Below are 23,103 nucleotides of genomic sequence, written 5' to 3'. Positions count from 1 at the left end.
GCCTGCACACGTTGGCCCTCGCCAATGCCACCCACCCCCCACATGGATAAGAGAGGCTTGCGAGGACTCCGCCCACCCTCCTGAGCAGGTGTGCTGCCTGACCAGATATTTAAGGTAAGTCCAATTCAATTTGGTCGGCGGCCTTCCCCCACGCCGACCAAAATAACAAAACAATCCACACGTATACAATACTTGTTGTTAGTCCCCAGAGTTCCAAGCGTCGCGCCGTCCTATCCTACGAGGAGAACGTGATCCACTGGCTCAACGTAGGCTGCCGTGCGACCCCTCTCAGTCCCGCAGTCGAACAAGTGAACCCTGGCAATCACAATCACAATACTCAGGAACACGCCAAGTGCTAGGCACCAGCCGACTCACAAATCAGTCAACGTTTGGTATTTTGTACTTTCCTTTTCGCCGACAGTAACTCGCGTTGCTCTCCCTCTCTCCACAGTGCTGCTTCCGGGTTCGCGTCGGCCGCCGCTTCCCGATCCACACCTCCAGGAGACAAGACAACGAAATCACACACACACACAGCGACCCAATGGTGGCCCAGTCACGCCAGTATAAAAACCACGAGCCAAACACTTTCCTTTGCTGGCATGCGATCATGCATTCCTCTTTTTCCCCCAGTCGGCTGCTCTGCAGGAGTTTGTTGTGTTCACTCCCGCTCCGTCGCAGCGCGATGGCGTCATTTCCCCGGGCCACCTGGGAAGTCGAGTCTCTCGCAGATAGGGACGTCCCGTATAAAATAGGACTGCTCCCGCCACTGTTTCAATCATTCAATAAGCTGGCCGTGTGCATTAGTCCATAAAAGGAGTTCCTGTCAGCCCACACGGCCAGTCGGCAATTAAACAGATTGCATTGTTACACACATTACATTGAACACAACCCTCCACCAATAAACCCCACATATCATACAGAAACCAACGCTATGCCCCAGTCCACATATGACAATATGTCTTATTTAAAATGAAATTATGGTTGAAATAGGATCACTTCTTTATTTTTAAGGGTAAGTTTACGGTAAGAATAGTCATGCAGTTGGACTCAGATGTAGGTTAATTTTAATGAATGTATGTACTGTACTGTATGTATGATGAACTTTTCAACAGTGGAAAATACATAGCTGCAAGCTAATGTAGCTAAATGATGAGTTAGTTTAGCCTGGTGGTCAACCTGTTGACATCGTATCTTGGTCAGATCGGGTTTAATACAGTTTGACACGTCTCTTACCTTGAACGTCGTCTACTCCTCATGTCACGAAGTTGCTACACTAACTATCCGTAACACTATGCACAATTTCAAAATATACACAAAACAACAAAGCACATCGATATACAACCTAGAAATGCTAAGCCCCCTGAACTCCTATGCTTTGTTATGTTATTGTAATCAGTTTGCGTGGAAAAAATATGTCTTATTTAAAATGAAATTATGGTTGAAATAGGATCACTTCTTTATTTTTAAGGGTAAGTTTACGGTAAGAATAGTCATGCAGTTGGACTCAGATGTAGGTTAATTTGAATGAATGTATGTACTGTACTGTATGTATGATGAACTTTTCAACAGTGGAAAATACATAGCTGCAAGCTAATGTAGCTAAATGATGAGTTAGTTTAGCCTGGTGGTCAACCTGTTGACATCGTATCTTGGTCAGATCGGGTTTAATACAGTTTGACACGTCTCTTACCTTGAACGTCGTCTACTCCTCATGTCACGAAGTTGCTACACTAACTATCCGTAACACTATGCACAATTTCAAAATATACACAAAACAATAAAGCACATCGATATACAACCTAGAAATGCTAAGCCCCCTGAACTATATGCTTTGTTATGTTATTGTAATCAGTTTGCGTGGGAAAATATGTCTGCAAAGAAAAGAGCAACCTTAAAGAAGCTTAAAAATAAACGAATAGATAAAATCAATCACTGTCTTAAGATTACCTGAGCAAAAGTCTGTATCTGTTCACCAAGAAGAATTTGAATGTGGACCTCCTTATCGTATCCAACGCTATTCTGAACTTTGAGTGAAGGCAGGATAGTTTTAATACCGCTAATATTGTTTGTGACGTAATTTGTGACGTCATTTCGGTGCTACGGGAAACGATAACCCATTAGTGCCTACTTCAAAGAATAAATGAGTTGTCTAAGGAGAATATTACTGAGGAAGAAATGGTAGAAATTAAAAACATCCGCTTGCAACTTGACGAGTTATACTTGGATTTAGCTAAAGGGGCCTTTATAAGATCTAGGGCCAAATGGTTAGAGGAGGGCGAGAAAAACTCTAGTTATTTTTTTGCACTGGAAAAAAGGAATGGCCAAAGAAAAGCCTCTTAATATAAATGGTACCAAATCTAATGACCCTATGTTAATTTCAGAATCTGTTGCAGATTTTTACAAAAATCTGTACTCTTCCCAATTTGATCCCAGTAGCTGCAGTATATTCATTGAGAAAATAAGTAAAAATATTCCGATAATCGTTGACACTTACAAGCAGTTTGTGATTCTAATATAACAGTTGCTGAAATAAAGAAAGCTCTCCATTCCATGAAAAAAGGTAAGGCTCCCGGAATTTGCGGACTTTCACCGGAGTTCTATGTACATTTTTGGGAATATATTCAGAATCCTTTGCTTTGTATGTATAAAGAATGTGTGGAGCAAAGGGAGATGACTACTACTATGAAACAAGGTATTATTTCACTCATCCCTAAATCAGGTAAAGACGCACTTTGTATTGAGAACTGGCGTCCAATTTCATTGTTAACGATTGACTATAAAATATTAGCCTTAGTATATGCAAATAGACTTAAAACTGGCCTTGGTGATATCATATCAGAAACACAGTCTGGCTTTATGAAAAATCGTCATATTTCAAACAATATAAGATTGGTGCTTGATCTTCTAGACCAGGGGTCTTCAACGTTTTTCAGGCCAGGGACCCCCAAACTGATGGCGAGATGAGCAGGGACCCCCTACTATATAAATTGCATAACATTTTGTTTGTAATACTGGGCCTAGTGCCAAATAAACATGGCTACCCTGTTATTGTTTATTCAATACTAAGCTATTCAAATAATACAAAGGTTAACATATTCATTAACATTTTTATTTTTTAACATTGAATTTAACCTAACATTTTTTAACATTGAATTTAATTTAACATTTTTTAACGTTTAATTTAATTTAACATTTAACCACATGAAAGGTACAGGGTGGCCATGCCACTGCCATTTATAAACATACATCTTGCAAACAACTCTGAGCTATCAATTAATAACAACTTATTAAAATAATTCACAGATATATGTTTTTATTTCATCATACATAAAAAAGGGACAGTGAATCCTCAAGCATCTGTCAATGGTACACATCCTCCCACATTAGTGAGATGTATCTTCTTTTCAATAACTCCTGACTGACACGATCCAACGGATGAACGAGGAGGAGTCTGGCGCATGGAGTTGTGTTGACAACATAGATGTTATAGTGAGATTGGTTTGTTGACCTGTCAATCACACCGCTAGCAAGTTGTTAAGATTGTAGGTAGTAGCATCCTAACATTAGGTAGGGGGCTCATACACCTCGCAAATCCTCTCAGACTTATTTTTCAGTTACAATTAACGTTTTTTGACCTTGTACAGTGTCTATTTCTCTTTATTTATTTTTAAAAAATCTAAGCAAAAAAATGTCAAACTAACAATTTATAGGTACAAACAAGACCAGCTATGGCGTTTGGTCCGCCATCTTTTATTTTTGATCTTCAAGCTCTTCAGACTTGGGCAGAAACGCGATCTGATTGGCTAGTGCCTGTGCTGTCGTATTTGCATGAAAGGTGCTGTGAGTGAACCGGTGCCCAGCTTGAGAGAGCTCCTGTGGGTAGCTGAATGTGTCGATTTGACTGAAAGATAACGTCTTCTCGATCAATTTATACGTTCACTACAATATGTTGGATTCATGTTAATGTAAACTTAAAGGGCATAAATACAATTCTGATTCGGAAGACATTTAAATTTGTGGGGTAAAAAAATGGTTGAATTTTTTTTTTTTTTTTTTTTTTTTTTTTAAATATTAAAAATAATTTGTCTTATCAACCAAAGATTTCGCGACCCCCCTGCAGTACCTCCGCGGACCCCCTGGGGGTCGCGGACCCCCTGTTGAAGACCCCTGTTCTAGACTATGCTGATGCAGTGCAGTCACAGGCTCTTCTCCTTTTTCTAGACTTCTACAAGGCTTTTGATACTATTGAACATGCATTCCTTTTGAAGACTCTTAAATTATTTGGTTTTGGCGATTCTTTTATTAATATAGCCTAATTGAAATGCTTTATAAGGATATAAATAGTTCTGTGATTATTAACCAAAACACGACTAATAGATTTGAGATCAAACGTGGAATAAGGCAAGGATGCCCAGTTTCTCCCTTCTTATTTCTCCTGGTCACAGAATTGCTAGCTTTAAGCATAATCCATGATCTTGAATTTAAAGGTATAACAATTTTTGACAGAGAAATAAAAATTGCACAACTGGCAGATGACACAATTTTGTTTATGCAAGACAAAGATCAGTTGTCTTGCGCTTTAACTTTGGTTGAGCAATTCTCAAATGCCTCAGGTCTTAAGCTGAACGTTTCCAAATGTGAGATCCTACCTTTGCATGAATGTGATGACAACTTCATAAAGGATATTCCAGTAAAACATACTGTTAAATACCTTGGAATTCACATAACTAAGAATGTAACAGATAGACAGCAGTTAAACTACACAACAAAAATGGCCAAATCTAAAAGTATTTTTAACTCTTGGTTGCAAAGAGACTTATCTATGTTTGGTAGAACTCTTTTTATCCAAAGCAGATGGTCTATCTCACTTTGTATATCCCTCCCTTTCTTTATTTATTAATAATAAATCGTTAAAAGAGATTAATAAAAATTTTCTGGACTTTATCTGGAAAAATAAACCTCATAAACTTAAGAAAGAGGTGCTCTCTGATTGCAAAGCCAAGGGAGGTTTAGATTTCTTGGATTTCACAGACACTGTTAATTCATTTAGAGTCGGCTGGATCAGGCGTTGTCTTATACATCTTAATTCCTTATGGTTTTTTTTATCCCCAATCATATATTTAACCAGATGGGTGGTCTTTCTTTTGTTTTAAAATGTAACTATATCCCTACCAAATTACCTGTCATGTTGTCTAAATTTCACCAACAATGTCTTCTTGCATGGAAACTGTGCTTCATTCACAACTTCTCACCTCATAAAACACTAATTTGGAACAATGCAGATATTAAAGTTAAAAACAAATCCCTATTTTTCTCTAGATGGTTTGAGAATGGCATTACTAATGTTATTTCTTTGTTTGATGGATCTGGCACTCTACTGACATACAAACAATTTCTGTCACGTCATGGCCTCCCAGTCCCATTTAGGGAATTTAACTCAGTCACTAAAGCTATCCCTAAGGGATTAATCCAACTTGTCAAAAGTCACCTTTCATTTGGTGTGGACAATGCAACACAGTATAATTTACTTTTGAATGGGATTGATGTGATGGACAGAAAGTGTGATAACAAACATATTCGCCAGATCTTTCAAATAAAAAAAAGAATAACACCTAGAGGGAAATTCTACTGGGGATCCTTGATACAGCACATTAACTGGCAAAAAGCTTGGCTGTTACCCAGTAAATACTGTATCACAAATAAGATTAAAGAGGTTCACTTCAAAATACTACATAAAATATATCCAGTGAATGTCAATATAGCGAAATATGCTGACATAAGCTCTGCTTGTTCCTTTTGTAATAATGCAGATGAAACAATGTTGCATCTCTTTTTTGAGTGTGAGAAGACAAAAAGGTTTCTTAATGACCTAAATAATCATCTTTTTGAATTGTCATATTCCCTTACAGCAAAGGATTTTCTCTTTTATTATGATAACCCTGTGAACTACCCTTTGGAATTTGTTGTAAACTTTTTTACTTTGCATTCAAAATGTTTCCTCCACAAACAAAAATGGCTACAAGGACAGCCATCCTTCCATGTCTTTAAGCTAGAAATGGACTCACTTCTTAAATCTCTTCATTTGGTCAAAAATAACAAAAAAAATGATAGACTCTTATGTCTCCTCCACACGGTTATTAAAGGATAATTATTTCTTTCCTCCTTGTTTTGTGATGTGCTTTTATTTTTTTTCCTGTTGTCATTGTTCATTATCATTTGTATATGAATGTTGTAATGTACTGCTATATTATTTTAATTTATGATATTCTTTATGTTGTTGTATTGTCAATAAGCATCAATAAAAAAAAAAAAAATAAAAAAAACCCATTCGTGCCTACGGGAAACGGTAAAATACAAATATCTCGCGAACTATGATTTCAAAAATCTTCAAAATCAAGGATGCACAGGTTCTTGACATGCGTAAGCTACATGCGAAATCTCATAACTAACGTAACTACCGTCAGGGAGATACGCCCTAGACTGACAGACACACAGAGATTCCTGGATTTATAGATAGATTATTGACTGACACACAATTATACACCAGCAGGGGTCATAAGTAGGCAATGTGCTACTTCAGTGATGAAATACAAAAGGGACCAGAGAGATTTGAAATAGGCTATACAGTACACCTAGTGTGGTATTATTGACATACAATAGGGATGTTTAACCTCAATAACTGTCAAGATTGATCTACTACTGATCTACTATTCTGTTAATGTCAGCAACCTTATGTATTAGGTTTGTAACCTTATCATTCGAGGCTTGTATTAGTCACTTAATAGCTTATGTTATGTGTTTGGTAGATTTAGAAATGTAGTCCTGAGACCATATTTGCAATATGGAAGTACCGTACTGAAGTGTTCATGTGTATTAAGAAGTTTTATCGGGTCTCTAACATACAGGGGATAGAGATGTAATCTACTGTAGGCCTACTGTGAGAGACAAAGAATAAGGTAAGTGAAAAGTTGACAGGCCAGTGAAATCAATACAATTTGTATGACTTTGTTTCTTTATAAAGTCTGCTCTTAACTTTCAAATAATAGGGATCATGGTGGGGATTGTTTTGTAAACAATTGGTATCTAGGGATTACTTGGCGTGGATGCAATTATGATAAGTCTCTAAACAGCTCTATAAACAACAATGTCTGCACGAAGCACTGGGGGCTGTCCTTTAGCCATTTTTGCTGCTGCCTCCTCCTCTCTAAGACAGACAGAGGGAGGAGAGTAGTAGTTGAATGCCCTGTGCTGTTTAGCAGTTAAGCACTTGAGATAAACACACTGCAAATGTTGCAACTCTGATTCAATAGCACACACAGAAGAGTATAGCAGACATTGGCTCAGGAAACAGGTAAGCATCATTTTACACATAGTAGAGCATGGGAAACAGCTCTATGATCCACTCCTCTTAATACAGATCTGCTGTGATATCGAAGAAAATTGTCACGTCAGTTTGTAAATTGCATGAAAAAGATCATAGAAAACTGCAGAAATAATGAATGCATCATACATTTTTCAGTCATATTTTGTGAAGCATTTACTCGAGAAGATCCATGGGAATTATCATTTATACAAAGCACTTGTTTGTATTGTTTTATCCATTTGATTTCTTGAAGATCGGAAATGACTAGATAAACAAATAAAACTGATGTGAAACCAACCATTCATTAGAGGCCACTTAGGCGGTTGCCTAGGGCGTCAAGTTGTCAAATTGATGCCACAGAAGAATCTTTTCATTGTAATAAATAAGTATTACGACACACATATTGTGAGTTCATCTTCATGTTGAGTTGCACACTGAACTGGAGTTTCACTCTATTTTTCTACTTCGGCAAATTGTGTATCACCCTCAAAGTTAATTTTTTAAATCGATTCTTTTTGGACTTTGGACATTTCTTTGAAACAATTAAGTATGCCTTATCACTGTCTGTATACTTCAGTATAAAACCTATTCTGATATATGGTGTGGAAAGCAGCAGGTTCCTTGACAGCAAATGTTTGCTCTATCATGACATTGTTCTGGAGAGGGCTATCATGGCTAGACTGACTGCTGAGCTAGACTGTAAACAAATGCTGTATGTGCAAATACATATTTTATTATGAAAAGAATTAGGAAGTGCACCGGAAACCACAACATGGATAGTATGAAAGGGTTTGATGTTTTTCCTCAAAGCAAAGAAATCCAGAAGTAAATTAAAGCAGTAGCATTAAAAGCTGGTCATTTGTGACACAGTTCCCTTTGAAAAAGTAAAAGTTTAGGATTTGAGTGAAAACATTATCACTATATCTGTACAATGAACATTCTAGTCATTCCAGGTCTATTCTTGCCATTCCAGGAAATCATTTGTTTAAAGTGTACTAAAAATCTATACGAAATTCAAAGCATAGGGAACCTCTTCAGACTGGGGCAGACAGTGATTCAGACACTGTCTGCCTCCTGGCCTTTGTCATGAGCGGAAACGGAACAGATGATGAAAGTCCACATGCTGCTACTGAGAGCACGGTCCTTTTCAGGTTTGCAGGTCTGTGCTTTCATCAGAATCAGAATCGCTTTATTAGCCAAATGTACAATGTACACAGAAATTGGAGTTGGTGATACAGCACAGTGAAAAAATAATACAGTAAGACATACACTGTAAAAAAAGATTTGTTGACTCAACTTCACCCAGTCAAGTTATCCTGTTGCTTTGACTGAGTCATATCAACCTAAAGTATCAAGCATAATACACTTAAATTAATTAGTTGTGTTTTCTGCAGAATGGCCTCCAACGTCTCAGTCGTGCCGCCTCTGCTCAGCCCCTCCTCTAAAGGTGATAAGACATCCATGGATATCGACGCCATCACAAACCACATCACCATTGTGCTCTACTCCATCACTGTTCTTGTGGGGACTGTTGGCAACACCATAGTCATCTGGATAGCCGGGGTGCACCTGAGGCCCAAAGTCACCTACGTGTGGCTAGTAAACCTTGCCATCGCTGACCTCATCTTCTGCCTGACTCGTGCCATCTCTCTGGCAAAGAAAATCTTCTTTGACTACTGGCCGTTTGGCGTCTTTCTCTGCAAGTTCAATGGCTTCTTCAAGTACACCAACATGTTCTGCAGTGTTTTCTTCCTGGCTGTCATCAGTGTGGACCGGGCGTTGTGCGTGTGGCGGCCCATCTTCAGCAAGAGGCACCGTACCCTCTGTGCCGCACGGTTAATCAGCACGGTGGTGTGGGTAGTCGCGTCGGCCATGAGCACGCCATTCTTCATCTACCGGCAGGTTTACCTGGACAAGAACAATCTCAGCAAATGTAGCTTACAGGTCTGAAGCTTAATCACTATCTCAACTCATATTGTGTTGTTTTAATAGTTCACTTGCATAGCACCTAGAACCAACCCATTTACCAAAACTAGTCACATTCTAAAATAAAAATGTATTGCCAAAAAGGACAATTTTATGTACCATTGAAACATTGAGATTATAGTCTATGTCCACACATAGCAGAACTGGAAATATCATCCACATGGCTGTCATTCAGTGTATCAGGGAACATGAAAACCAATTGCAGCCTTTTAAATGTCATTACATTTAAGCCTTTTAAAGTTTTCACACAAGTGTGATTTGGCCATTTTAAAACAACTAAACTTACATGCACAAGTCCCGTAGTTAAAAATATCTGCCACATCATTCTTTCCCAACCACAGACACAATTTTGTTCAGCTCAAAAATGAATGCATGTCATGGCCATTGCTCTAGCTTGGCCTGTGTCACAGAATGAAATCTAACATTGCCCACTCTCTTTTTGCAGGAAAAGGAGATAGAGGGCGGGAGCACTGCCAAGACGACCTTCTACGCCATCCGCTTCGTGTGTGGTTTCCTCCTCCCCTTCCTGGTCATCCTGTGCTGCTACTTGCTGGCAGGCGTGGGGATCCGTCGCACACGTCTCAACCGTAAGTCCCGTCACTTGCGGATCCTGGCCGGCCTGGTCTGCGCCTTCTTCCTGTGCTGGGCGCCCTACCACTTTCTGCAGCTGGTCAAGATGACCAGCGGAAAGACCCAGGCGGTTAAGGTAGGCCTGACACTGGCTCAGGGCCTGGCTTACTTTAACAGCTGTGTCAACCCCTTGCTGTACTTCTGTATGGGGTACAACATGCGCCACCGTCGTCTCAGCCTGACACTGTCGAGCAAGGCCAGACGTTCTGTGGATGGAGGCGAACCGACAACAAAGTCGCAGGAGAACGTGGTGGAAAACAGCTCCCTTCCTGAACATGCACAGGCGCAGGTGTAGGGTAAATCGCCCCCTGGCACAATTGCTGACGTCTGATTGGATGCTGCACAAAGATCCATCCAAGTTGACCTCTCACCAAAGATCTGATAACTTTCACAAGGTCATGTGCCGTTTAGGTTTCGTTTAGGATTCTTTGAACCTTGGTGCCATCTAGCAAATAAGCCTGCATTTCCACTTATTTTGAGGGGGAGCATTGTTATCAAGGATGCATCATCAACAGAGGGCATTGATGAATTTGTAAATACAATAAGATCAGAAATATTAAAAATAGGGGGGCACTGTGGCGCAACCAGAAGCCCCGACCACATTGAGGCTTGATGCCCATGGAGGACACAGGTTCAATTCCGGCCTGATGTCATTTCTCCTGTCCACTCCCCAGCTCTTTTCCCTCTCATTTCCTGTCCCACTCTTCTTTTCAACTATCGATTAAAGGCCAAAAAGCCCAAAAATAAATCTTAAAAAAAAAATATCATACATAGAATTAAAAGGCCAAAGACATGAAGTGGATGTGACTTCATGGTTAAGATCAGAAATAGTATTATTAACATATTGGTTATCAAAAACTTAATTCATAGTGATTGAAATGCTGTGACAATACTTTGAATTCTACACAAAAAAGAGCATTTAAATGTGTGATTTACACTATTTGAATGTAATGGACCAATCAGAAGTGAGTTGGAGGTTAGGGGGTTAGCTGAATAGTGAATTGGAGAACGAGAAGAAGAGAGGGGGAGAGTGACAAGAACGCAGGAAATTGGTCAAGATGAAGAATTAAATATGTAAATATGCTACCCACGTATAATTGTATTGTGTTTTAAATGATGTAAAAAATGTAAGTGCACATCCTGTGAACTTTTATGAGTTATTATATCGGACTGATTTGGAGCAATTTCTTCGACAATGCGAGCCCACCGTCTTGATAAGCCTAAAATAGCAAACGTGAGTGACATAGCTCACATAGCTAATAAGGTTTTGGACTAGGGTTTTTCCAGACGCTGTAAGGGAGGAGACAAATCAGTGACGAGATAATGAATGGGAGAAATAGGAGGGAATCCGTAATGCTCCGTAATGCACTCACCACTTCATTCACACAGCCATATGAAACTAGGAGAAATCTAAAAGACACGGAAGAGTGGTTAAAGTAACGGGGTGAAACGGTGTTGTTCACCACCCTGAGATGGTGTAACTCATGTCAACTTAAGGTAGCCACCACTGACTGTGGTCCGCTACACTCATATCAACCACCACTGACCATGATCAGCATTCTGCTTCCTCTCCAAACTATAAGATGATAGTCCCACTGAAGTGATCACGGTTCACATCGGTGAAACCAGCTATCTTTTAGTAACAGCTGGGAACCAACTTTTCAGGTTCCGAACTGATTTATTAGGGCCCGAGCTGCTGAAGCAGCGAAGCCCTATTGGGATTCCTCAGTGTATTATTCTTTTTCTGTGCGAAACTTGCTCGAAAACTCACCAAATTTGGCAGGGACGTTGTCCCGGGAAATCGAAGATCTTTTGCGTTGATCGATTTTTGGGGCGAGGCAAAATGGCTCTGTAGCACCCCCTAGAACAGGGGTCGGCAATTACGTTTGGACACGGGCCAATTTTTTTTCAGACAATGGCATCGCGGGCCATAGCTTTTTTTTGGGGGGGGGGGTCTACTATTTAAATTATTATTTATTTTATTAAAATAAAATAAACATCATCTAACTTTTAAAACGCATTTCATTTAATTCCAATAAAACGTTTATTTGCTTATGTTCGCTGTTTTTATGCCGCCTGCTGCATCTCGTGTCGTCTCTCATGAAACAGGCGCTTGCTTAGCAACCTGCCGTATACAAATATTCTTTTAGATGACGTGTAAAAATGATTAGCTGAACATTGCTATGCTAGTTATCGATGCGAAATGTCGTTGTCGAAAGCCTTGAAAAGAAAAAAATGATTCAGAATGCAGGACCTACAAAGAACCCTTTGAAGCTGGTTTATCTGTCGCCAACAAGTTGCGCAGCAAATTGTACGTTTTTGCACCCATGACACTCAACAGCACGGCTACTTTTCTGTCGTTCTCTATTTTGTTTGTAAAACAATACTGCTCAAGTCGTTCAATGTATGAAGCCCAGTCTTCCACAGTACTATCAAAACTGTCCATTTGCCCTACACATCCAGCCATCTTGTTCATTTTTTTTTCTTTCAACTTACAGTAGCCAATGTCCAAGTTTTCTTCTTTTAGTAGTTTACTTTGTCACTCACTGTTTCGTTCATTCCATGCGTCCTGTTTCCCTCCTCCAGTCGTGGTTGATGATAGCTTTGCTGGTCCATTGATTCAGCTTAGCATCCACAGGGTAGGCAAAAACAGACGGTAAAAATGTCGACAATTTCTTTCTTCGTGATACTTTCACTGCACATATAGATTCAGTCCAGTCTCGTCGCCAATTGCTATGTTTCTACACTTACAACAAGATGAATAACCACGCAGGTGAATATAGATATAAACTCTTTACTGATAGTTTCAGTTATACACAGGATCACTAAACGGTATTTTACACAGTGCATTACTACACATAAAATAGGTCCTGTAACAAGAAGTTCCATGAACATAACAGAGACAGGACACTTTTTTTTTTTTTTTGCACAAGATTACGCGCACTCGCGTGCCAATACCGTTCCGACCTGTGCGTCATGGATAACTGCACAGATGTTCCACCTGTTGTTTTGTCACTTTAGGACGATCATCTATACCTCAATAAATGTTTCAAATTGATGGGATTGCTGTATGCCTTTTTGGGGGCTTGAAAAAAAATTTATTTTTTTTTTTTTTTTTTTTTCAAATTAACGTCATCTCGCGGGCCAGACAGAATAGATGGCGGGCCAAAATTGGCCCGCGGGCCCCTATTTGCCGACCACTGCCCTAGAACATTGAAAATGCCCCTATGCATTGGGGTTAGTTTGGCATAGCTTGATAAAATTCGCTACACGCCTTTGTCATGCCCAGACGCACAAAAAGTGTATTGACGCCATGGTGGCAGGTCAACAGGAAGTCCGCAATTTTGAGTGGAATATGCGTTTTGACTGCGTTTTTGTCTGTTTCCGCACCTGGCATCTGATCGAACTCCTCCTACAGATTTGATGGTAATGCCTTCAAACTTGGTCAGGATACTCTTCAGCCATGGGGGATCAAAACTACTGTAGGGTTTTTCCAAAATCTGAAAGGTGTGGACCCTCAAACTTTTACGACTTGCCAGTGCTCGCCACAAACCACAAAGTCACTTGAAACTCCTGCCTACATTGTCCGATCCTGACCAAACATCATAGGGTGGTCGCTGGACCCGACCTGAACGCGTCCATATGCCCATAGTGACATTCACCTATAGCGCCACCTGTTGGTGTTTGCCTGTTTCCACACCTCGCATCTGATCGAACTCCTCCTACAGATTTAATGGTAAGGCCTTCAAACTTGGTCAGGATACTCTTCAACCATGGCGGATCAAATGTTATGTAAGGTTTTTCCAAAATCTGAAGGGTGTGGGCGTGGCAGACCCTCAAACTTTTACGACTCGCCAGTGCTCGCCATTTCCACACCTCGCATCTGATCGAACTCCTCCTACAGATTTAATGGTAAGGCCTTCACACTTGGTCAAGATACTCTTCAGTCATGGGGGATCAAAAGTTATGTAGGGTTTTTCCAAAATCTGAAGGGTGTGGGCGTGGCAGACCCTCAAACTTTTATGCCTCGTCAGTGCTCTTAAGTCACTTAAAACTCCTGCCTGCATTGTCCGATCCTGACCAAACGTCATAGGGTGGACGCTGGACCCGGCCTGAACGCGGACATATGCCCATAATGCCACTCGCCTATAGCGCCACCTGTTGGTGGTTGGAAACGTCGCACATTGTCTGATCCTGACCAAAAGTCATAGGGTGGACGCTGGACCAGGCCTGAACGCGGACATATGCCCATAATGCCACTCGCCTATAGCGCCACCTGTTGGTGGTTGGAAACGTTGCTTTCTTTATTCTTTGCGCTGTATTGTTGTGATGTTTTGATGTACGTGGCATTCTCACGGCTTGCTCTACGCTTGACGGACGGCTGTGCCGTGCACGTCAGCCGTCGACCAGCGCCTTCCCCGACGTGCGCACGCGTGCTCGGGCCCGCTCAACGCTGCTTGCAGCTTTAATTTTTGGTTGAAATGTGCCGAAAGGGTCCAAAATTGTGCAAACCAGAATGGAACCTGTTCACTATTGGTGGAAAATGGAAATGACTCAGGTCAACACAGATGGTCTAGAAAGGAGATAGGGGAAGTTATGTAGCTAAAATGTCTGTTAACAGTTCCTGTTAGTCACTTGTTTTCAGATGGCGGTTTCCCATTCTTACTCAAAGGTCTAAGGTTTCTGTTTGCCAAAATAGCTGTCCTCTGAATAATGTCTCACCCCCGTTTCAACTTTCACTCTGATGCAACCCATCAACTTTTTTCACAGCAAGCTAAAACCATATGTGGTTATTCTGGATTCATTTTGTATCGGTTTTTAAGGTTAATGGCTAGGAATGTCTTTATTTTAAATCTTTATTTCATCTTTATTTGATGTCACAGTTCAGCAGTGGTGGTCCGTCAGGGCCTTCAAGGCCTTCTCTGCTGGCCTAAGCATCATCAGAAAATAAATGTAATAAAATACATTTAATTTGAATATTTTCTTTTCATAAATATGTATATTATGATGTCTATGTTCTAGAAGGCCCGGAAGATTTCTTTCCTCGCGTTGAACGTGACACGTAAACGTCCTTTGATTGGATACTGAGGCAGACCGGTGCAGTGCTTCAGTGCTCAGTTTAGCTGGCTAATGCGAAAACGACGTACATCGGTTTCAATGCTTATTATGCTAGTTGTTTCAATTGGTAAGACTAAATATAATTACATTAACCAACTCAAATAAACTGGTTTACACCAACTTGATAATTCCAGTTTTTGATACAATTACAACGTCATTTTCAAGACGGAACTTTCAAGAAAAACTGGATATCGTGAGGATGGGAAGTTTAATGAAACTGCTTTGCAGGTGGGACAATGCGATGTTTAGTGGACAAACTTGTTAAAGCTCACATAGGCTACTTTCGGTGGACTTAATAAAACTTTGTAGACTAATCCCTGAATATCGCCTTTTATTTTTAAGTTGTGACAGTAATATCCAAGCGATCATATAACTGAGAGTTTACTACTCTTTATTGTTAATACGGGTGTATTGATTTTAAATGCTCCGGAAATATTAATAAAGTCTGTTGTACTCGACTATGTTCAGGTGATGCAATGCTCACTTATACTGCCTTTCTGTATAAATATAATGGTTCGAGAGCCATGGCGTCGTAATGATGGTATTAGGAGGTGGATTCACTGAGTTTAACATCGTGTAGGACATCGCTGAAGGCCTAGTCGTGAAATGCACGGACCGCCACTGCAGTTCAGTCTAGAAAAAATCAGAAATTCTACACTGTACATAGGACTTTCTGTTACAATATACGATAAAGATTTGTATCATATATACTCATATATATGCTTATATGTATATACTGTATGCAATTTGAGTGAACATGGAGCCATTGATGAGTCACTGTCCTCACAAAAGTATTTTGTTTAACAGTTTTATTTGAACATGATCTTTGTGAGAGTTTATGGCAGAGATATTTATTTTTTCCACAACCAGACCTTAATATGGATACTTTGTACTCAGATGCAATTTTCCAACGTTATTCATTATTCTCTTGGTTTCAAATGTAAAATATACCATGGCACTGTGCTTAAGCTCCACAAGAATATATATTGACATGAGACTGATCATAGAGACTTTGAGATATCTCATTTTGGACATATTCACAGAAATTCATGACAATGACATGGGGATGTGATGAATATATGCCCTAAAAATAAATTTCCCTAACACCGCTGCCCTGTTGCACAGGGCGTTGTCTGTTTAAATATATATGCAGGCTACACTGTTATATATCTGTGGATTTCTGCTTGTGCTGGATGATTTACAGTCAGGATCTGGTATGTGTTATTCCTTTGTGTTATGATGGTATGTATCAAAGGATGGCAGGACTTGGGCTTAAATACATTTAAAAAAATAAAATCACAGAGGCTGGATGTGCCTCCTCTTTCAAATAAGAACTGACACCAGCTCACTGCCTTCTTTTTCTCTGTGGATTTTCCTATGGATTGTTTGGTTGCATAGCTATGTCGTTTGTAACTCTGTGAGAGGAATTCTGAGATTAAACTCGTGGAAATTCATTAATCACTGCTAACTTAAATGTTTTGTCAAAATTGAGGAAGTTGTCATTAGTGTTCCTTTTCATAGGCGTCAACTCTGACACAGGAATTGGTTGACTTAGTCTGCAAACGTCTCTCTTTCTTTATTTCTTGCCCTCTAGTCTATTCAATCCTTTAAAGCTTTTCTCTCACATCCTCTATTTGTTTCACTATGCTTTTTACCTCACCAGCTATTCAAAACAATGCACTATCATGCCACTATTGTGTTATAGGTTATAGTTCAAATTAACTGACAACATTCTGTTCCATGTGATAAGTCTTTAAAATATTGCTGGTTTATTATATCCCTGGTCCTATGCTTGGCAGTCATTTCGGCACTTTTGTAAATGTAGCGACATAGGGTATTTGGCCTTGGCGGAGGTCAAAGTAATAATATGGAATCAGGACGTTCCTATTTGGGACAGTGTTTTAGAAGTGTGTGTGTTTATGGTGTAGCAGAAGTGAAACAGAAAGAGAGAAATTAGAAGCAGAAGGTGCTAGGGTCAGCTATCTCCTCAGAAGGGGATTTTGCAGAAAAAAAGCATGACATAACAATACACACACACAGACCAAAACCACTCACACACAGAAACAAAACCACGGCCATGTATTGCTCATAACACGTGAAACAGCATGTGAAACAGCAATTGCATGACTGAAGACTGCAAAATTGCAAGACTGCATGCAAGTCTGAAAAAAGACTGGCAGATAATTGTGGTGAGAATCTTTATTGAAAAATAACATACTGTAGTTAAATGAAGAACTGTCATTGTGTTAGGTATAAAACTGTCCATTCATCTGCTGTGAAACATAGGGCTTGTGGTAAGTTTCATGTGCCATTGGAAAATCATCAGCTCCTGGATGTAAGAGTTTTCTCTTAGGTCTGTTCCTTCAAAATATTCCCCTTTCGTCTTTTTCTTTTCTCAGCGAGGACTTGCCACTCTGCGACACTCATGCATTCTGTATGCACACATGTAGAAGATTCCTGTAATGGATCAAACACACAAATACACACACACACTCACTCACACACACACACACACACACACACACACAGCGAGAGAGAGATAGAACAGTGAAAATTAGCGGTTGCAGATGATATTAAGAAAACAAATAAGGAGACTGTCTCTCAATATCCATATAAAATGTTAAAAATATAGGGCTGAAATTAAGCCATCACAACTAAACACAGAATTAGATCACAAACAACTCAAGAAACATTCAACATGCATCACACTTTACACAGACGTTCACCACCCACAAACTGAAAAAAAAAAAAAAAAAACTGCTAGATCTAGATAGCCTATAGATATATGCGTGGGTATCCTGTGATTGTGGGTATTTAATGGGTGGAGGATGTGTTTAGTTTGACACATATGGTAAACGAGTGTCTACTGAGGGAAGAGTGGCTGCAACTTTAGTTGTATGTCTGTATATATTTGTAAGTTTACATAGTGTTATGGAAATTATCTTGCTGTAATATTGCATTAAATACACAATGTCAAAACACTGTGAACTGTCACTATGAATGTGATTGTAATTCCTGTAAGTAGCTTAGTGTTTGTGAATCTAATTGTGAATGTATTTACCTTTTTGACTGTTAGCATAACCATTATCTTACCTGCAAAGAAGGTCATTAGCATAGCCACCCAGCCCATTATGTAGGACCAGGAGAACCGCCAGTCTCCGAAGCGCTTGCCCAGGAAGTTCACCGTGATACCCGTGTAAATAGCCAAGGCCAGGAACACAAAAAAGGCTGCCAATCACAGAGCACCATCATTATAGCATCCTTAAAGGACAGTGCACCGACAAGAGTCGAATTCATCATTCACCACTTGTTCTGACCCACTTATGCCACTTGTGCTGACCTATTAAGTGAGTGTGTGAGTGTGTGTTTGTGTGTGTGTGTGAGAGAGAGAAAAAGAGCAAGAGACTTACTTGAGACAAAAAACATGACCCCTGCAGCAAAGGAGCGGTTGAACCTCTCAAAGGCGGAGAAATGGGCGAAAGAGAAGATGCCAACGAGGACACCAGCAAAACACGCCATCCCAGACAAGATCATGAAGGCCCGTGTGGCATTCCAGTAGGCTGGGCACATGAATGTATAAAGAGGAGTTGCCAGGGATTACTATCCAGATAAATGGTCATATATAGTATACCTCATCAAAGATCAACAACACACACCATGTAAAGAGTTTGATATGTCTAAACTGTAGTTTACAATTTATATGAAGTGAGGTACAATACATCACACATCCAATATTAGGTGTTTCTAGCCAGATATCAAGCCAGTGTGTCAGAATGCTGGATATGTCACCAAATGACATAGTGTGTGTTTGTGTGTGTGTGTGTATTGCTCACCTATGCTGTCCGTCTGCAGGTAGCACTTGTGGCCCATGCAGTACCTCCATAGGCCCTGGTGCGCGGAGGTTCCTGCGAGGTGGTACTGCATCCAGTAGTCTGTCGCAGTGGAGACCACCAGCATGATGTTCCCCACAATGGCACAAAAGAGGCCACCACCCATAAAACTGTACATCCTGAGACACACCACATCACACAGAAACACTTCAGCAATGCTCAGGTACCTATCATCGCACACACCTGTCCTGACCAGTCTGGAGCAGGGCTGGTACAATATTCTAAACATAACACACAGTTAAAGTAATGTACCCAAGCTAGTGACACCTTCCTTTCTTCCCCTTTCTCTTTCAGTAGCACACACATTTACGCACACTCAGTCACAAACTAATGTCTAATACTTGTAATACAGAGTTTATTTCTACTTAGGTATATATATGGGGCATAGCTGAACTGAGGCTCAAACAATGACCTCTATGCCATACAAGCTTCAAAGACAAAAATACCTAAGTAGAAATAAACTCTGTATTACAAGTATTAGACATGTTTGAGTTTCTTTCAGAAGGCAAATATAAAAATGTATAAAAAAACATATCTGTTTATCTCAAGCCCACAAAGGAGATGTATCATGTATTAGGTACAACTAATATTCCTTGAACCTACAGCCATCCCCACTGCACAGGAATACTGGAATTCATGGGGACCATGCAAATGTTTATCCTCTATCCATGGCCGTGCATAGCCATCTTCTGTGTTTGGACTCCAAATTGGATTGGACTGGATCATCCCAATACAGACAGGTCCGAACATTAATCAGAAAATATACAGGCAGGTTTTCTATAAATGGAAGGTGCTATGAAACTATTCACCTGGCTACTATCCACCCTAGGTTATCAATAACCATCCAGACATTCACAATAATGCCAATGTCATTGAGAGCAGATGCCAACACACTTGCACTCAAACCAGTGTTCCTAACAATAAGTGCATTGACTCTCAAAAGGGCATTAATTAACACACAATCACACAGAAAATGTATCCCTTTTGTCTTACCTTGCAACCTCTGGAGATACTACCCTCTTAACTGTTCACCTTTCGGGGGAAGAAAGGGAGCGAGGGAAAAGAGAGAGAGAGAGAGAGAGAGAGAGAGAGAGAGAGAGAGAGAAACGATGCGAGCCAGAGAAGAGAAAGTCAAAGAGAACCTCTCTGGGCGGAATTCCAAAAGGTTATCCCCTGTTTTTTCTGTTGATGGAGGCAAAATCCTTTAAACTCATCTACCTCCTCCTCCTCCCCCCCTTTACCTAACAAATGCACTTGAACTGGCCAAAGTGGGTGTTGCGGTGGTGGGGTGGAGGGGTCCCTGTGCACGTGACCACATGGGCTTTAAGCCTAGGGTGATGGGGGGTCTCTCATTCTGTCTTTTTTTGTGTGTGGCTGGAGTGAGGCACAGCTGTGGATGTGCAGAGGCTTGCAGTACTGCTGTGGTACAAAGCAACATGCTGAAGCATACAGTTTCTTTTACTGCGGCCTATGTGTTACCACCTCCCCCATTCCAGCCAGGGGAGTAGTCTAAAGTAGTGCTCATCTATGCCCACACATGTGCTCACACACACACAGGCGGAGAAGTGACATCACACGCTGTGTATAGAAGCAAGTCACCTGCAAGGGTCACCAGCAAACTGTCTGTTGAGAAATACATCACTGTTGAAAGACATTAAAGAGGTTTTTGAGCTGTAAAAACAAAATGAAATGACTGTAACACATCACATGACTGTCATTGCTGGTGTTCAAGGGTTAAAAATGGCTCACCACAACATCTACTGTTTAAAATCATCCAAGGCCAATGCCGATGTAAAGACAACTGTTTGGTACATTTATGTGATGATATAGTACATAGACTCTCAGTCTAATAAGCGTTCAGCCCCTCCCCACCCCCCTTATCCCCTTGCCCACTCTTTAGCATTTTTCAAAATGATGCTTAAAATCAGAGGGTATAGTTACACTTTAAGCTATACAGTATGTCTTCATAATGCTTTCTGATGCTAGCAAATCAGTAGGAAAATATCTGTTGTGTGAAACTGCCATACTGAAAACTGCAGTATTTCTTTTTGTAATACACTGGAAGGTGTTAAATTCCTTGTGCTATTAGTCACATGCAAGTCGTCATACTCAACAACCTAACCCATTCAACTACTGCCCAACTAGATAGATAGATGGATACTTTATTAATCCTGAGGGAAATTAAGGTCATCCAGTATCTTATACACTTAACTCGCAAACATACATACATGAATCACAATAAAAACAATACACATAGGGAGAACATGTACACAGGGAGTGGGGTGTTTACAGGTACAGGATAAATCTGGCCCTATAAAACAATGTGCTTTCATTGTGACAGTGTTGAAAGTAGTGGGGGGTAGTGCAAGGAGTGCAGAGAGTGTTTATGTGCATGTGTGGATAGTGCAAATAAAGTAGCTACTGTGCTTGTGTGTGTGAGTATAGTGCAAAGTGACAAACAGTAAAGTAAAGTCAGTCCAAGGGGCTAGTATAGCCCGTAAAATGATGCCTATACTATAGATCCTGACCAGCAGGATACAAAAACATCGCACAACTAGCTGGTGTAGATGACATGGCCTGGATCTCAATCCCATGATGCAATGTCTTAACACAACACTAGAGGGCTGAATTATTTTACTTTGTATTAAACGTGAGAAGAAGCGTGCAAATGCTTAAGATCAGTGGCGTAGTGGTCCCTAGAGAAGTGGGTATACTCTTAATTTTTTCATACAGCACAGGATAAACGCCCTGTTTTGAGAGGTGGGTATACTCAATGCTGACAGAAAAATAAGTGCTTAAGATTACATTTAGTTTGTCTCAAGTAGCCTGATGTTGATCACAATTAGCTTTAAAATATTTTTGTCTCACATTTTATTCTCATGCTTCTTGTTATGGTTTTGGTAGTTAGCAGACACTTTTATCCTTGCAAAACTAGACAAGGGGGTGAATTCCAAAAAATAAATAAAAAATGAAGAGGTATACTTGGGCCTGAACACTGGCGGAACGGAGCACATTCTGTCAGCACTATAATCACTTAGAAACGCTTAGTGAATGTGTCTTCACAGTAACTGCTTCCAAGAGCTGTCAGACATTTCTCTGTTGTGGTGACCAGTCCATATTGTTTTGGTTATTTGTGGTAGGCTACTCTTGTTCCCATGTTATTTATTTTTTTGGCCAAGTGTGTTTATGCGTATAACTGACATGCGAGGGAGCCAAACGTAAGATATGACGAATACTTGCTTAAACATGACCTACTACAAGCTTCATATTGGTCCACTTCGCATAAAAGAATGTACAGATATCCCATACAAAATAGGTACGATAACTTTTTACACCAACTATTATGGAACCGTTTTCTCATTTTGTCTCGATAAAATTGCTACAATTCGTTCTTCTGTCGAGGAAATCCATATCCGTGTCATGTGGTTTGACGGAAAACCCGGATTGGATCAGTTTGGTCACCTGAGTCATCTCTCTCATGTGCAGCGTGAGATTTGGTAATGAGGTTTACAACTGTATCACATGTCGATGACAGACTGAGGAATCGACACGTTGAAAGTGTAGCTGCTTTACAAAACGATTTCTTTGTCCATCAGAAAAAACTCGGCGATGTCGAGAACATAACGCCTGAGGGAACTATGCTACTTATTCTGGGGCAGAAGACATTCACTGACACACTTCATTATTTCCCCATAGGTTACACTTCCCGAAACTGTGCTGTGCATCAGATGCAGGGCACTTTCTGTAAATAAGACAGGGACCTCTCTAGCAACATTACCGTTTAAGGACATTTTGTCTAACTTACATGAAACAGGCAACATAAATATGTAAACTTGTTTACGGGGTCTAAGGAACGCTTCAACAATTATCTTACAAATAAGCTATGAATAAAGCGTGACCAACCCACGCTTAATTACTATGTGTGTCCCATTATCCAAGCGCTTCAATCGACAAAAAGCTATATTAACTTTGTAATCGGCGAATATCTAGTTGATTGCCTACCTATTCCACTCCATATTTTATTAGCCGCAACCGAATAGGGCTGCAGTCTTGCGGATGGATACATCAACAGCTTTGCAGTGAAAGAGCCCATGGATAACGATCGCTTAGAGAAGA

The 23,103-nt window shown here is 40.3% G+C and overlaps 2 protein-coding genes across 2 annotated transcripts; one reads left to right on the top strand and one right to left on the bottom strand.

Annotated features, from left to right (window-relative positions):
- Positions 1 to 8,758: 8,758 nt before the first annotated feature.
- On the top strand, positions 8,759 to 10,274 carry LOC308363498 (formyl peptide receptor 2-like; the record flags this gene model as incomplete). The annotated part of the gene is made up of 2 exons (XM_080836304.1): positions 8,759 to 9,307; positions 9,795 to 10,274. The coding sequence occupies 2 exons, from the start codon at positions 8,759 to 8,761 to the stop codon at positions 10,272 to 10,274; spliced, it is 1,029 nt and encodes a 342-aa protein (XP_080692430.1).
- Positions 10,275 to 17,492: 7,218 nt separating this feature from the next.
- Positions 17,493 to 23,003, bottom strand: lim2.4 (lens intrinsic membrane protein 2.4; the record flags this gene model as incomplete). The annotated part of the gene is made up of 5 exons (XM_080836655.1): positions 17,493 to 17,554; positions 18,191 to 18,325; positions 18,508 to 18,657; positions 18,931 to 19,106; positions 22,990 to 23,003. The coding sequence occupies 5 exons, from the start codon at positions 23,001 to 23,003 to the stop codon at positions 17,493 to 17,495; spliced, it is 537 nt and encodes a 178-aa protein (XP_080692781.1).
- Positions 23,004 to 23,103: the final 100 nt, after the last annotated feature.

The sequence above is a fragment of the Sprattus sprattus genome (genome assembly GCF_963457725.1).
Source record: "Sprattus sprattus genome assembly, chromosome: 4".
In the NCBI taxonomy this organism is placed as follows: Eukaryota; Metazoa; Chordata; class Actinopteri; order Clupeiformes; family Clupeidae; genus Sprattus; species Sprattus sprattus.
The sequence above is the reverse complement of the archived record's forward strand: the minus strand, read 5'-3'. Positions and strand labels throughout refer to the sequence as shown.